The sequence below is a fragment of the Malurus melanocephalus genome, unplaced genomic scaffold, assembly GCF_030028575.1.
Source record: "Malurus melanocephalus ecotype Western Australia unplaced genomic scaffold, MMel_1.1 scaffold_17, whole genome shotgun sequence".
NCBI classification, from domain to species: Eukaryota; Metazoa; Chordata; class Aves; order Passeriformes; family Maluridae; genus Malurus; species Malurus melanocephalus.
In genome coordinates this window covers 4,173,262-4,188,126 of record NW_026623249.1, presented here as the reverse complement: position 1 = coordinate 4,188,126, position 14,865 = coordinate 4,173,262, and the positions used below count along the sequence as shown (strand labels likewise).

The 14,865-nt window shown below is 42.6% G+C and overlaps 1 protein-coding gene across 1 annotated transcript; it reads left to right on the top strand.

The window, feature by feature from the left end:
• The first annotated feature begins 67 nt into the window (after positions 1-67).
• Positions 68-14,024, top strand: DESI1 (desumoylating isopeptidase 1). The gene is made up of 6 exons (XM_057389148.1): positions 68-368; positions 9,464-9,485; positions 10,364-10,433; positions 11,079-11,188; positions 11,971-12,093; positions 13,221-14,024. Exons 1-6 carry the CDS (start codon positions 95-97, stop codon positions 13,312-13,314), a joined length of 693 nt encoding a protein of 230 aa, XP_057245131.1. The 5' UTR covers positions 68-94; the 3' UTR covers positions 13,315-14,024.
• Positions 14,025-14,865: the final 841 nt, after the last annotated feature.

Sequence of the window (14,865 nt, the reverse complement as noted above, 5' to 3'; positions counted from 1 at the left end):
CTGTCCCTGCCCCCCTGTAGCTGTAGCTGTAGCTCCGCCCCCTGGCAATGCTGCGCAGTGACGGGGCGGCCCGGCAGGCGCGGGGCTGCTACGCATGCGCCCGGGTGGYGTCGCCTCTTCCGCCCTGTCTGTCACTTCACGGCTGGTGCCGCTGCGCCGGGGAGCGGCCCCGGGGCCGCCCTTTCCTCCCGTTGCCCTCCGTTTCCCGGAGGGAAGGGCCGTTCAACCTTGTCAGCTAGGGCTCCGGCTGCCGTCCAGCGGCCGTGCCCGCGCCCTCATGGAGGAGCCGCTGGCGCTGCATCCCGTGAAGCTCTATGTGTACGACCTGTCCAAGGGCATGGCCCGTCGCCTGAGCCCCCTCATGCTGGGTAAGAGCACGGCGGGGGCCGCCGCCTCCCGGGGGCTCGCGTTCCTCCACCGACYGCCGCGGCCCGGCTCTCCGGCGCCGGGAAACGGGACTGAAGTCGCCGCCTCCTGCCCCGCGGGTGGCGATCCCGCCCGGCATCGTTCTGAGGGAGCGGCCCGCCGGGGAAGGCTCCCTGAGGGCGCACCGTGCGGCGGCGGTGTCCGGCGGGGACGTGCGGGGCTGGCCTGGGGACTCGGTGCGTGAAAACACGGCGGGGTTTGGCTGCAGTATTCCTGTTCCCGCTGTCTGCGGGACGAGCTTTGTCAGTACGGTACATCCAGCTCCTCTGGGTTCAACCTCTTCTCCTACATCCGCCCGTTGCCGCTGCGTCGCTGGTATTTACTAACGGCAGATTAAAAGTGTTCCTTGAAGTGAGGGACAGCTTAGTTCAGCTCTCGATAGCACGTGAAGTGAGGGATAGTTCAGCTCTCGACTCCCCGGCAGCTGTGGCGCCGCGGCAGGAAGGCTGAGCTGGAAGAAAGGCGCCTGCTGTTTACCGGGTTATTGAGTTCGAACGGCTACATGTTGTGGCGAGGCCGGGCTGGGTTAATGATGTGCAGCCATCCGCCCTCTCCTTCTGAGAGTTTGTAGGAGTCTGCTGTATCGAGGACTCTCGTCGAGAGTGTGTGCGTTTCCAACCGAACCTGAAACGTGGGATGGAAAGGAAACAGCTTTTGCYTAAAGTTTGGAAGCATGAATTAGGAATGCAACAAGAGAGTGTTTTATACCTGTTATAAGCAGACTCTGGCCCGTGTCAGACCAACAGTCTGTGTGGGATGAGACTTCTCAACAGGCTCAGTGTCTGAACAGATGGCTCTGTGTAATCTTGTTTTACAGTTTGTTGGCATTCACTTTGCTCATCTGCCCTGTGAGGAGATTCTGYGATTTCCTGCAAGTTTAAAATGAAAGTCCAGACAATTCTTAGCCTGAAATTTCATGCATGTCAACGATAGGTTTGCAAAGTTGAGAAGATACATTACAGAGATCRTGTGTGTTGTGTTCTGTTAGCTAGACAGTAGCAACAGCTTTGGGACATGTGGTTTTTCCTGCTCTGGATAACCTCAAAACGTTTTACGTGGTCAGAGTTGCTTCTGTTGTAGACCTTAGGGGAGTAACTTTTCACCTATTAGGTGAAATGGCCATGTTTTATCATGCTAAGAGTTATAAATCTTAAGATAGAGATTACGTGGGTGCATGATTTACTCGTGTTAYAGTTGAATAGAATTTAACCACTCCTRTTTCAAAATGTTGGTCCAAGCAAATACTTTAATAGAGATAGGTTGTCACTGTAAGTAKCTCCATGCCAATCTTCCCATAAATCAAGCTAAGACTTTTTAGCTACCTTCTTACCAACAAAGTCAATCTTGGGATCTTGTAGCCTTCTGAATTTCAACACAAAAACTTTTAGTGTATGACTTCATTTTTGGTTCTTTCTATGCTGTTAAAACAACTTGAAAACTTTGTGCTTGTGTTATAGTTTGGTGGTAAGTTTCTGGGAGTATGAGCAGTGAAAAGGAAAACTTAAAAACCCAAATACTTCTGGGTGGTAGGGGAAGTGCTACTCACTAGTACTGCCTGGTAACTGAGTTCAGATGTGTTCATGGAATGCAGCCAACTAGGCCCGCGTGGTCACAGTGACAATGCAGACTTCAGAATATTTGCGATTATGTGGATCCAGTGACATGATTGTCCATAAAACAAATGATTCTTTTTTCCTTCCCTTCCCTTCCCTTCCCTTCCCTTCCCTTCCCTTCCCTTCCCTTCCCTTCCCTTCCCTTCCCTTCCCTTCCCTTTCTGTCTTCTGTGCATTTGCACTCAACTGGGTTCCAGGTGATTTTGGGAACCTCCCCAAAAGCCAAGTGATCAGAGAATACTCCTCTTGCCTCATGTATAGACATTTTTTTACCTTGAAGAACAGCAAGAAAACTTTTGCTATTTCTCTGCATATCAACTTTCAGAGGGTCAATTGGAACTTTTTCCTCAGTCATGTTCTTAAACTGTAGGTCATCAGGCAAACTCATAGAAATTGAAGAGGAAGGATTTACATTTGCTATCTCTACTTACAGTATTCTTTTCATCAATGCCAAGCTTGAAACAATGCTTTTGCTTTGAGTGATAGCTCTGTAACATTGCCTAAATTGAAATACTTGTGTTTTAGAAAAAAAAAAATACTGTAATTGATTGTGCTAAAATCAATTTCTGCCAGGCTTGAAAACAGCAGCTCAGGTCCCCTTGCCAGAGGGGGATGAATCCTGTCTTATGGGACTGACCACTGTGAGAGCATCACTGCACTGACTTCTGTTGTGCCAATAGGATCCAGAGGTATTGTGGACTATGTCAGCACAGCCTGTAAGGATCAGCTCTCACTACTAAATGTTATACTCACTTTTTCAGTATCAGTTCTCTCTGTTATCATTGAATGATGAATCTGAAAGGGAGAGATGTTTAACACAGTTCATAGCAGGCTTTAGAGTGACTTAGTCTTGTCCCTTGGGCATGTCTTTGTTTTTCTTGGCAAGTTTATTCCTTTTCTACCCAGACTGCTTTTATTTTTTGTATTTTTATGTAAGTTTCCTGTAATTTTTCAGTGAATATTCACTGAATGTGGATATGTATGTATGTGAATATGTATGTATGACCAAAAATTTTAGTTCGATTGCCTTTGGTATCAGGAAGCACCATATTTAATTTTTATGCTTCTCTACATGCATCTTCTCAGTAGTTACTGTTTGTCCTCTCTCCCTCATTCTCTCTGTGACTACATTTGTCTGTTCAACTACATGATCTAATAATAAGAAATGTTAACCTGAATGCAGTAAGATTCCTGTTGTCAAGACAGAAAACATAATCCACCTGACTCTCTGGAGGGTAAAGARGAAAATAGAATAGTTCAGCTTGCAATGCTGATTTTGAAGTAGATGTCCAAAGGTAGAGGAGTCTTTAAGGAAGATTTAARTCCTATTGCATCATAGGCTTAAAGAAAAATGTCTTGCAGCTCTTGAAGTTCTCCTGACCTTTAAGTGAGGGTATTGCTTTTGTAACTCACAGAATGAGCCAGGAGCTTGATTAACCACAGCAGCTTTGGCTCTGTGTGGTATCAATTAATGTTGAGTTGACTGGGAGTACATTTTGGTTGAAATTTCTAAGCGATGCAYTCAGCTGTAGGGATTTAACAGCCCAGAGGGAATTGGAGCGAAAGGTAACTGCTGAAAGGAGGTGCCTTCTGCTTGGTTCCATTTTCCCAGGCCCAGCACATTTCTCTGCCTCTCCTCCATCTGCTCTGAACAGTTTTGAATTGCTTCAGCAATTCAGGTATWCTATCAGCTTTGCTCCCAGCATTTGCCGGTGCTTTCATGAAAATCGCRTCTGTTACCTTCCCCCAATCTAGCCTACTTCTGAGTCTCTCTAGGCATCTCAGGAAGAAGGGAATTAAAGCAGGCTCCTCCCTCTCCATTAGGATTTTCTTTTTGCTTTGGTTGAGCACCCTGMGTAGCACATAGGAGAAAATGCTTGACTAATTGCTTGCCTAATTACAGTAATTTTCAGTTCAAAAAAGCAGAAATCTTAAGGGATTGTTCTAAGGAAATTACAACAATATGCAAAGCAATACACTGCTAGAAATACCCATGSTGGTTGACAAAAATTGTATTACTTTTGATTCMRCCGGAGACCAGTTCACTACTTTTTTATGGTCTTCTGGGGCTTGTAAATCCATGGCAAAGCATAGCTACTTTGTGATAGATACTGAGCTTCCTATTATTTCTTTACAGCTGAAAAGCAGGTGTAGATCTTGCACTGAGATTGGATGGCCTAAACTCAGAATGGGGTAAACTAAGAGCCCATATGCATATACACTTCCTTYCCTCATGTCTCAGAACTCTTCTGCCCTTCAGCATAATAATTTGGATTAATAGACAAATGCCACTTTCATTTGATATTTAAAATGCACAGGAATTATCAACATTGTTTGGCCCTCAAGATTAATAAATTGCTGTGATTGTAAAAAAAGATTGGTGAGCACCTAATCTCCCTTGTGCTTGGCCTTCCAGATAAATCCAAGCATGGAAGTAATCCTGTTTGATTGTATTCTAAAATTGTATGGGCATGCTTGCTTCTTTCAAAATACCCCAAGTATCCAAACAATTACAGWCTCCTGAGTTTATTTTACAAGAAACTAATCTAACTACTTCATTCTCCATGTTCCTGTGACTAAGCTGGGGGTCCTGGTATTGTTTAATGTATTTGAATGTTATATTTTTCTCATAGGTTTATGGCTCATGTAAACTCCATGAAAGTATTTGAGCTGTGAATGTTATAAAGAAAATAGAATAACAAATATAAAAACTGGTTTATTTGCCAGATGATACTATGCCTTATTGAAACAAGTTGAAGCTCTGAGATGCCTAAGCATATAGATTTATGCTGAATTGGCATCCCCTCCCAGGTTCTAATGAGTATTTTCAGAAAGAGCCCCAGAAGCACATCAGCAAGGAAAAATAAAAAAGTAAATAAACAAAACCATCCCCAAACAAAAAATAAAATAAAACCCAAGAGACTTAATGATCATGTTTTCAAACATGACAGGCTATCACCCTAAACTCTCACAAACAACACATTAACTTTTCATGTCCATGTTAATAATCTGTGACAAAACCAAGGTACCTTGTCTTGCACTAGCTTCGAATAGATGCAGATCAATCTAAGTTGATTTGCTTTGCATTTACTTCTGGCTGAGTTGGCACATAGGCAATTTCTGTGGGAGAGCTGATACCTGATAACCTGGCCATGTGCCATAAATGTTGTGTGATTAAGTGTGTACATCTAAGTTTGCACCAACCTTTCCTGTTCAACAACCCCCTGTCCTATGAAATATTTAAACACGCTAGCATCTTGCTTTTCCCTGTTTCACCTGGATAATAGAATCACAGAATAGGTAAGGTTGGAAGGGATCAAACTGGGTTATCTAGTCCAACCTCACTTCTCAAGCAGGGTCATCCCAGAGCACATTGCCCTGAATTACTTCCAGAGGGTTCTTGAATATCTACAGTGAGAGAAACTCCACAACCTCTCTGGGCAATCTGTTCTAATGTGTCATTACCTGTAAAGAAGTTCTCCACATGTTCAGATGGCTCTTCCTGTGCCTCAGTTTGTASCCATTGCTTCTTGTCCTGTTGCTTGGCACCACTGAGAAGAGCCTGGATCCATCCTCTTGACAYCYTTCYTTCAGATATAGTAAGTTCCAAAAAAAGCATCATCCCATCAGGACATTCCTGTTCTRTGTTACAAGCATGTGCTTCCTTTGGATTAGCTTTGCTTTAGGTATTGAGTGAAGGGCAGCAATTTAAGGCTGTAAAGGCTTTTGCAGCTCTGACGGAAATTACTGAAGAATRAGACTTCTCTATATAGTGATAGCCTCAGGTTATGTGTAAATGGGTTGGTTTTGGTGGCAGTACCAACACACAGTTCTGCCCACCTTGCAGTTTGGTGTGTTGTGGCAAGGAGTGAAAGAACAGGAAATAGGATGATACCTGCCAGTATCCTGGATGGTGTCTGCAATCTCTTCTTCCAGTCCACTTAACTGATTATGYGATGTAAGCTTTATTGCACTGTAGGCTTATTTGAGGAGGTTTATGTCAAGTTTGAACTTCTGATTTTAAGCTGGACGGTGCTGCCAGAAGCAGTTTTATYGGAAAGTGTCGCTGCAAGGCCTGGATACAACTTGTGCCTTAGCACTCACAGCAATGCTGTAATCTTGCTTGGTCATTCTGTTGGGSCTGTTGTGTGTATCAAGCTTTCAGAGCAGCCTTCTCTGAGCAGCATATTTTGTATATAGTGGGCAATGTTAAGCAGAAGGCAAGATGTAATTCCTTAGTGCAGTGCCCTGATTGCTCTACCTGAGCTTTCAGGAGTGGCAGTGGTGGTGAGCTATCACCTGTTCTGTGCATCCAGTGTCTGAGTCTGGGAGAAAGGACAAAAAGAGTCATAGAGAAGGATCCCCAGCAGAGGCAAAACTTTAGGAGGAAGATTATTGTGTCCATTAAGGTCTGTACATAACCTCTTACATGATGCAACAGACAAGCAACATTGAGAATCTTGCTGAGCAGCAGGAAAGGGAGCTACCTGAGTTCCTCAGAATCTGGTGGCCATTGATTTATTCTTCTGTGTCTCAGTTTGAGTTGAAATGACAACAGCCACCTGTGAAACCTGGGATACTGCTGCAGCTTGTCTAAAGTTCTGTCTTGGATGTCTCTGAGTGGTGCATACGTGGCCAATAATGGCAGGTTTCTTAGGAATGGGATTCCCCAACAGTGTTGTCATTGGAGATGCTTGCACTGCCTCTGACCAAGCACAACTCACCAGTGGCAGAAAGCGATTTTGTTTTGTCTGCAGCAGGCTGGGGAGCTACCACAGATGCTTTATTGTCAGCAGTGCTGCAGATCTGGTGTGTTTTCCACCATGCCGGCTTGGTTAATGRCTTACAGAAGCCAAGCAAAAGTAGTGGATCTGCAGCTTCATTAAGATTTTCAAATCAGTGTTGCACAAACTGACTGAGCTGAGCAGCCTCAGACAGACCTGCCTTGTGATGATAAGCATCTTCACTTGCCAGAAGCTGTTCTGTTATTGCCCTGGCTGCCTTTGGATTGCTACAGACTTCATGTGTAGCAGTAAAGATTGGACTGCAGTCCAAAGCAGAGTCCAATTCCTGAATTCTGCTTAGGTTTTGTTCTTACAATCAGACAACTGCTTTGGTGAAAAGGGACCTTTGGAGGTCGTGCTCAAGGTAGAACCAACAAGGGCAGATTCTTCGGGGCTCTGGATAGCAGAGTTCTGAATATCTTCAAGGATTGAAATCCCATGTGCTTTCTGGACTCCTGCCCCAGTGTTTGGCCACCTTCATAAYAATTTTTTTTCCCTGCTTACTAATGAATTGTGAATTTCCCATTTTCCAGCTAGCACCTGTTTCCTTTCACTGTGCATGTCTAAGTAGAGCAAAGGTCCCCTTTCATCCATACCTGTTGGTACTTGTGGACAGGACTCTTGGCCTTCTCTTCTTGAGGATCAACAGACTAATTTTCTCAGCTCTTCTTTAGTACAGTATGTGCTCCAGCCCGGTGTGTCAGTGTCTTTTGTACTCTGGGGTTCCAAAAGTGGAGCACTCCACGTGGTCTCACAAGTGTCAGATAGGGGGACAGAGTCACCTCCCTTGAGCTGCTGGCTGCAACCTTGCTGGAGCAGCCCAATGTGTAGCCTTTGCTGCAATGATCTTTTCAAGTAGGTGGTGTAATTTCATGAGCAGGTCCTGGCAGCTCCTATTATATTGTCAATATCTGCTGTTACTCTTTCACCTGCATACCGAATCCAGGTACCAAGTAGCAACTCTCTGGAAAGCCTTTCATTATTTGCTGCGGGTGTGTGTGAAAATAAATATTAAAATGTTCTCTTTCAATTTAGCGTGCAAAAGAACAGGCACAATTTTAATATGTGCTGCCTTTGAAATAGTTTGTTTCTCTGCTCGGAAGGATAGAGTTCAAGTTTCTAGTGCAAAAGTTATTTATAGTGGGCAAATGTGTAATGGTTTGTTAATAGGTACACAGAACGCTAATGACRCAAAGCCAAAGGGTAGAGCCAGCCATTGGCCAGTGAACAATACCCTACCAGCCGTGCTGCTGGTGAGCCTGCAGGGCCACTGGGTTCCAGCAGCTCYAGAGTGCAGGTGAAACCTTCCATGGGCAACATGTGGAGCAATGGCCAAACGATCGAGAAGCACAATAGTGGGACATGCTAAAGGGCCAGCAAGTGCTTCTAAGATACTGCAGCACACTATTCTGCTTCTGTCATCATTGCTACTCTCTTTTGACCTTCGTCCTACTCCAAGCCTACGTTTTTGTGCAATGGGTTGACAGGGAATATGGTTGTGCCTGGCTGTGATCCATGGGAGGGACAGATCAGTCCATCTGCTTCCAAACTATGTCTGCTCACTTCAGCTGATGTCTCTATTGTCACAACAGCCTTTTCCCTGCCTCTGCTCTTACATGACCCTCATCTGAAGCAGGTACCTATTTTGCTTCAGACTTGAGTGGGAAAGAATGTGTTAGTGGTTATCTTTTCTTGTGGCAGAGGAGTACTCAGTCATGCACACATTTTTTCTGTTCTGTATCTGCTTTTTGGAGATTGTGCACCTTTTTCATGAAATAAAGTTATAGCACATCTCTCACAGCATGCAGTGGCTGCCTACAAGCTCCCAAAGGGAGGGTACCAGGGACCAAGCCTTCAGGTTATGATASATAAAATAATTGAGCCTAAAGCAGTAAAAGCTGGTAACCTTTTAGAACGAGGTTTAATCTTGAGATCCTGCCATGAACAGCAGAGAGGTTTAGGTCTCCTGSTTCTAGGGAACTGGAAACACATTTTAACAGGGACCTTTTCTCWAAGATGCAATTATATTGTCAGTGTAGTGGTGCCTGAAGCAAGTCTTTGCTGCTGTGTTCTGCAAAACACACAGTTTTACAGCTTGTATAAATTTCAGTCCTCTACTTTTCTGCCTCAGTTCCCACTTAAACTGATTTTTAAGGGCAGGAGAAGAGAAGGAAAGGAGGAAACCATGGAATAGATTATAGAGGGTACCACCACTGGTTACATGTTCAAGTCAGACCTCTCATCAGTTACTGAAAAAAGAGAACTGAATACACTCTGCTGGCTAGCTGCCTGCAGTTAGGAAATCTGTCAAATTCAACTCTTCTGCTCCTGACTGAAGACTCTAATTTTAGAATTTTTTTTTCTTTCTTGGTCTGTAGAAAGACACCTAAAGAAGGTAAGCACTAGCAGAATAGGATGACATTGCCACCTCTTCCTGCCAGGAGGGAAGAAATACAACAGTAGTATGGATGGAGTAGTTAATTTGAAAGACATTCTGGATTTTTTAGAAGCAATTTGAGATTAAATCTTTGGTGTTGCTGTCATGGGGAAATAATAAGCACAATTCCTAAGTGATTGACAGAAAGTAAGCTGAAATCTGGAAAATACATTGCTGATAACTCTTCTTTTCTCTGCATACAGGGAAACAGCTGGATGGCATCTGGTAAGTGACTAGATTTAAATTGCATAATGTGTGTAAAACACTGGTGTAGGAAGTATTTTCAATATGCCATTATGTATGCTTCAAATCTTAAGAACTTTTTRTTCCTGAATACAGATTGGTAGTAAGATGATGTACAGTCAGGTGCTAGTTGAACCACTCTGTTCRAAGCTCAGTGGACCCCATGGGAAAGAGTGTTGTTAGTTGTTAGTAGTTGTGCTTTTGTGCACCTATGCACTTTTTCAAGGGTTGGATGGTGTCCTCGTCCTAAGCACTTTGTCTTATAAGACTAGGCATGACTAAACAAGAAAGTAAAAGAGTAGGTGGAAAGAAGGTATTACAAGGTCAAGCCTTCTGGCATGTAAGAGCAGTATCTACATTGTTACAAAACACCCCCCAATTTGCTATAATTCATACTAAAAATTTTGRTATCACACGAAGAGGGCTTGTTCAGGTTTTTATAGAGGAAAGAAAACCCATGAACCCTCGTCCATCCATTTTCCTCTCTATTGGTCAATCTCCAGTGGTTATCTGACCAGCTTCTCAGCTGGTGAGAAGTCTCTGTCAGTGTGGTAGCAGGCCTAGTTCTGTCACTGAGGGATGACTTCACCTGTTAGCTGAGAGAGGCTCAGGCCTGCACTCTTAGCCAAACCTGTTCTTTCCTAACTGTTTGCAGAATTACACTAGGCTTGGTAACTTTGCTTCTGTATCCATTCATGTCCCAGCAGATCCTGTTCCCACTCATAGAAAGACATCGACCTTTTCTTTCAGTTATTCCCCTCATTATGTCCTTGAACTTATAAATTTACCAGTGATTTATGTGCTAGGCTATTTATTTTTTTTCCTTTATTTCAACTTTTTTTTTTTGTTCTCTGTGGCAGGCACACCTCCATAATAGTCCATAAGGATGAATTCTTCTATGGCAGTGGAGGAATCTCCAGCTGTGCACCTGTAAGTTAAATTTAATTTTCTGATAATTTTTATAGGGTTACCTGATCAGAATTTCTTGTATTACTGTCCTTTAGAAAATCAGCAAAAGACTTCTAAATTCAGACTTCAGATGCTGAAGCCAGCTGCTTGCCATGGTTTCCCAGGGTACTGAGGATAAGGGAGCATGGACAGTTTAAGCTCAACTAAATACAAGTTGGAGGTTGCTTCTTCTGGTAGCGTCTGTCTATCCAGAACACCTTCTGAAACTGCTTTACCAGAGTGACAACTTGTCCAATTCTGTATCATTAAGTTTTACATACAGACTTTTCTAAGAGTGAGAAACACCCAAACCATGATGTTTTCTCAGACCATTCTGTTCTTGCAGAGGTAAAAYGKATGGGCCATGCATCTGCAGCTGAATTTTGCCATAACTTAGAGCTTTCAACCCAAAGAACCAAATACATCAGCTGAAATGAAAGTTGAATGTTCCTTCTCATTCTCTTGAGTGCAGAACAAGGAAGGCCAACAGGGCTTTTTGCTTGACAGACATACCAAAAGTTTCTTCTTTTGTGCCTAGAYGAACCATGATAGCTTTATTAAATAGAGTCTTCTAAAAGAATTCAGCCTGATCAGTTGATTCTGTCTTCTGGCTGTTCATTTTTACAGGGAGGGACACTTCTTGGCCCTCCAGACACAGTTGTTGATCTGGGGAACACTGAAGTGACTGAAGAAATTTTTCTGGAATACCTTTCCTCTTTGGGGGAATCTATGTTCCGGTAAGTAACAGGCTTGTCCTGGAAAATCTGTATAGCAAAAAGGTGCAGAGTGGAGGAAGGTATTATGGAACCAGTCCAGGTCCCAAAGCTTTTGTCTGCTTACTGTATCATTTGRTACTCTTCAAATGTGGACTGGAACTGATGCACTAATACACAAGGAGCTACCTTCTCCGCAACCCTCTGGTGTGCCAGCCTTTAGCCAGGCTGGAGAAACATTCTTCTGGGAAGTTTTTCATACTGTTTTTTTTTTTTTTGTAAAATCAAATAATGCCTGCAATGCTTTTGAGAGAATCACCAGGGAAAATGAAATCTCTCAGTAAATAGCAGTTTGCCCTGGGAGTCATAGGTGAAGCCCTGTAGTAAAGCTGCCAGCTTTCTCATGAGTAGAAGCAAGGTTTTGACTGTTAAAGAGTGTTTTCTACTTCTCACAAGAATATGAAACCATAGCATTTAGTATTCTGGCTMTCGTTCAGTGTCAGTTATTCCTGTCATTTCTCGTTGCTGCTTCTGTGGTTTTAATTGAAGAAATCTGACCTCACTTACTCTCCCAAAATTGGTTGTATTAAAGTCAGTGATGCAGACAGATGTCATTTTCCACCCTGATTCAATTGRATTGGAGGGTGAATTGTGTTTTACCGATTTGCCTCAAAATTCTTCGGGGAAGCAGGGGGTGGAGGAAGTGCTAATGTAAGATGTTCTTCATAAGGGATAAAAGTTTTTTTGCTTGTGAGATTTATTGCTGAATCTTGTTTCTRTGTTTCAATTTCTTTTCTGTGGCACAGAGGAGAGTCTTACAACCTCTTTGAACATAACTGCAACACCTTCAGTAATGAAGTGGCACAGTTTCTGACAGGAAAAAAAATCCCTTCCTACATCACTGACCTTCCATCTGAAGTTCTTGCCACGTGAGTATGGATGTCCCTCCTCTCTGTAGCTGCTTTATGCCAAAGCTTAAACATTTGATGGAGCCAGCAATAACAGTTTCTGATGGATCTCTCTGAGAACCAGCATAAGATTAAGGAGGGGGTGCAATTTTCTTTACTTCAACACTTGCAACATTGTATGGCAAGTGCTAACTGGCACTGGTGTTCTGAAGAAAGCAGGCGATGGTTGTTCTTCTACCTTTAGTTTRAACTAGTTATTGTTTTATGCTCTCTTATATGTGACCAGACAAGCTTGAAAAGTTTCAGGAAATTGTGAGATTCTTCTTTTTTCTTAGCAACCAGTGTCAGTTAAGTCACTTCTCTAAGTACCATAATTGCAGCAGAGGTGTCAGTTTGCTTGTGAAGAGGCAGGGGARATACAATTTTAAAATTARTGCTGCAGATTTAAAGCTAGAACTGGGTGGAAAAAGAAGTTATGAAAGAAAGGAAATTAATACCTGCCTAATAATTCAGAAGATTTTTTTTTAACCCTCAGCTAATGAGGATCCCAGTAGGATGATTTGAGCTCCATCATGTAGGTCTTACTTCTCGTAACAATGGTATAGCACATTATGTGTGAGATATGTCTTCTACCCTTGACTCTTAGCACTTCAGATCTCTCAAAATCAGATAAAGTCTGTAACAGAGTGAGTCTTATCAAAAGACAAACCAGGTGACACAGATTGCAACAGAAATTATTCTGTGAGTGTTGAACCATTGTCTTTTAAGTAAGCTAGAGGCTATTCCTCTGGCAGGCCTCAATATTGATGTACTTAATGGAATACTGCAGTTGCAATAATGGGTTCTGTTTCCACACTTAAGTAGAATGAATTACTGAGAGCTAGTTTCAGACAGTGTTACATTAGCAGACTAGGCATGTTAGGACTCAGAGCTAGCKTATATAAAATCATGTTTAAGTTTCTTAGTTATTGAACAGCAAATTAATAGGTTAAACTAGTTTGCTTTAGTTTGTAGTGGAAATCTTTTCTTCGAATTTGCTTCAAGAATGTTGATTGGATTGCACTCTGGGAAGTGAGTGCACTTCAGTGGTAAATGGGAATTGTTGACCAAGTAAACTATTTGAGATGTTTATTTCTTTACCTTCTCAGACCTTTTGGACAAGCTTTAAGGCCCCTCCTGGACTCCATCCAGATCCAGCCACCGGGAGGAAATACCTTCAGCAGACATAATGGACAGAGCTAACCGGAGTGACCCAGTGTGACCAGCCTCACCAGGCCTCTTCCTTTTTAAACATGAATCTACCAGATTTCTATTTTATAATTGCCCATGAGAATTAACTCTTTAAGAAGTTGCAAGACAAGTTTTAAAATTTCCTAGGGAGAGGATTTATCAGGGTGCATGTAAGACAATGCTACCAAAAATATTGCCATAATTTCTAATAGTATTATACTAATTTATAAAGGCTGTCTGATCCAAGTAGGCTGACACTTTCTATGTAACTCCTGTGCTGGTAAGTGGAAATTCATTCCATGAACATTCAAGGGCCCATTACACACCATGAAGTAAATAAGGATGTCCTAGGCATCCCTTACAGACTTGCATCTCTTTTTCCTGTCACTGCCTCTGYTATGGGGGTATTTGCTGAAATCTGTAGCAAAAAAAGCAGAGCAAGTATTGGTAGCCTAGGAAGTGAAGGTGTCCCAAGATTAGTCTGTATTTCACTGACATTTGCTCAGGGGAAGAGCTGAACTCATCTTATTATCTGATTAGAATATTTGCAGTGGCACAGATGTATGGGAAAGGTGATGAAGCTGAACCATGTGTCAGTGTCACACTCAGAAGTGGAAACTCAGTGAGACTTGCTGTGGTGGGTGGGAGCCTGGAGCTGACGGTTACCAAGAGCCTTGTAATGCCAGATCCAAGACTTACGGGAAAGAGAACAGCCAAATGAGCAGAAGTGGTAGAGACAAATTTCAAGTGAAAGTAAAATGAAGTGAAATGTTTCATTTCCTCACATATAAGCTTATCAGCAGGTAAGACAGAACCTTGTTAACTATTTACCTTTGCATAAGAACTGTGTTTCCTTGGTTTTTTTTTTCCTYGCAAAGCCAGAGTTACAGTACAGTAAGGCAGGAATAGCATGGCAACTGCATGATAGTATCAGTTGGGCCAATTCTGCCTTCAATATCCAGTTGCAGACACAGTAGAAGTTTCAACTTTCATTAATAGTGCTGCCCTTTCCAAAGCTCATCAGAGAGGGCTCTCCTTAAAAATAAGTGCGAGGTCTCCCCAAATGTAAAGAAAATGACGAAGAGTAAAATTAAGCATTTCTGTGGAACAGCTGAGTTTCTTGGGGTACATGCAGAAGCAGTCCTGTCCTTAGTCTGACCTTTGATTATATCAATACTGCATCTTCTAGTTTAAGATTTTTATAGCTTTGCAATTACTTGCAGTGGGAAAGAACAGGGGAATGAAAAAATAGGCACAATGTTTTCTTTTCATGCATGTATATACACTACTTTTCTGAACAATTTTGTAGCAGTTATATTTAGGAAGGAATRTAAGAAAGACATCAGACAAATCCCAGAACATTGCTGATGTTCTGTCAGTGGGGATTGCACATTCCAGATGCTGCCAAAAAAGCATCTATGCAAATGTACAGCCCTTTGTCCAGTGCTTTGTTGTGAAAAGTATTGCTTTAAGTTTGGTCCTGCATCTCAAACTTCCTGCACTGGAAACTTCTTATAAACCTAAAGAAGATGTCTTTGCTGGGTTCTCACTCCCAGAATAATA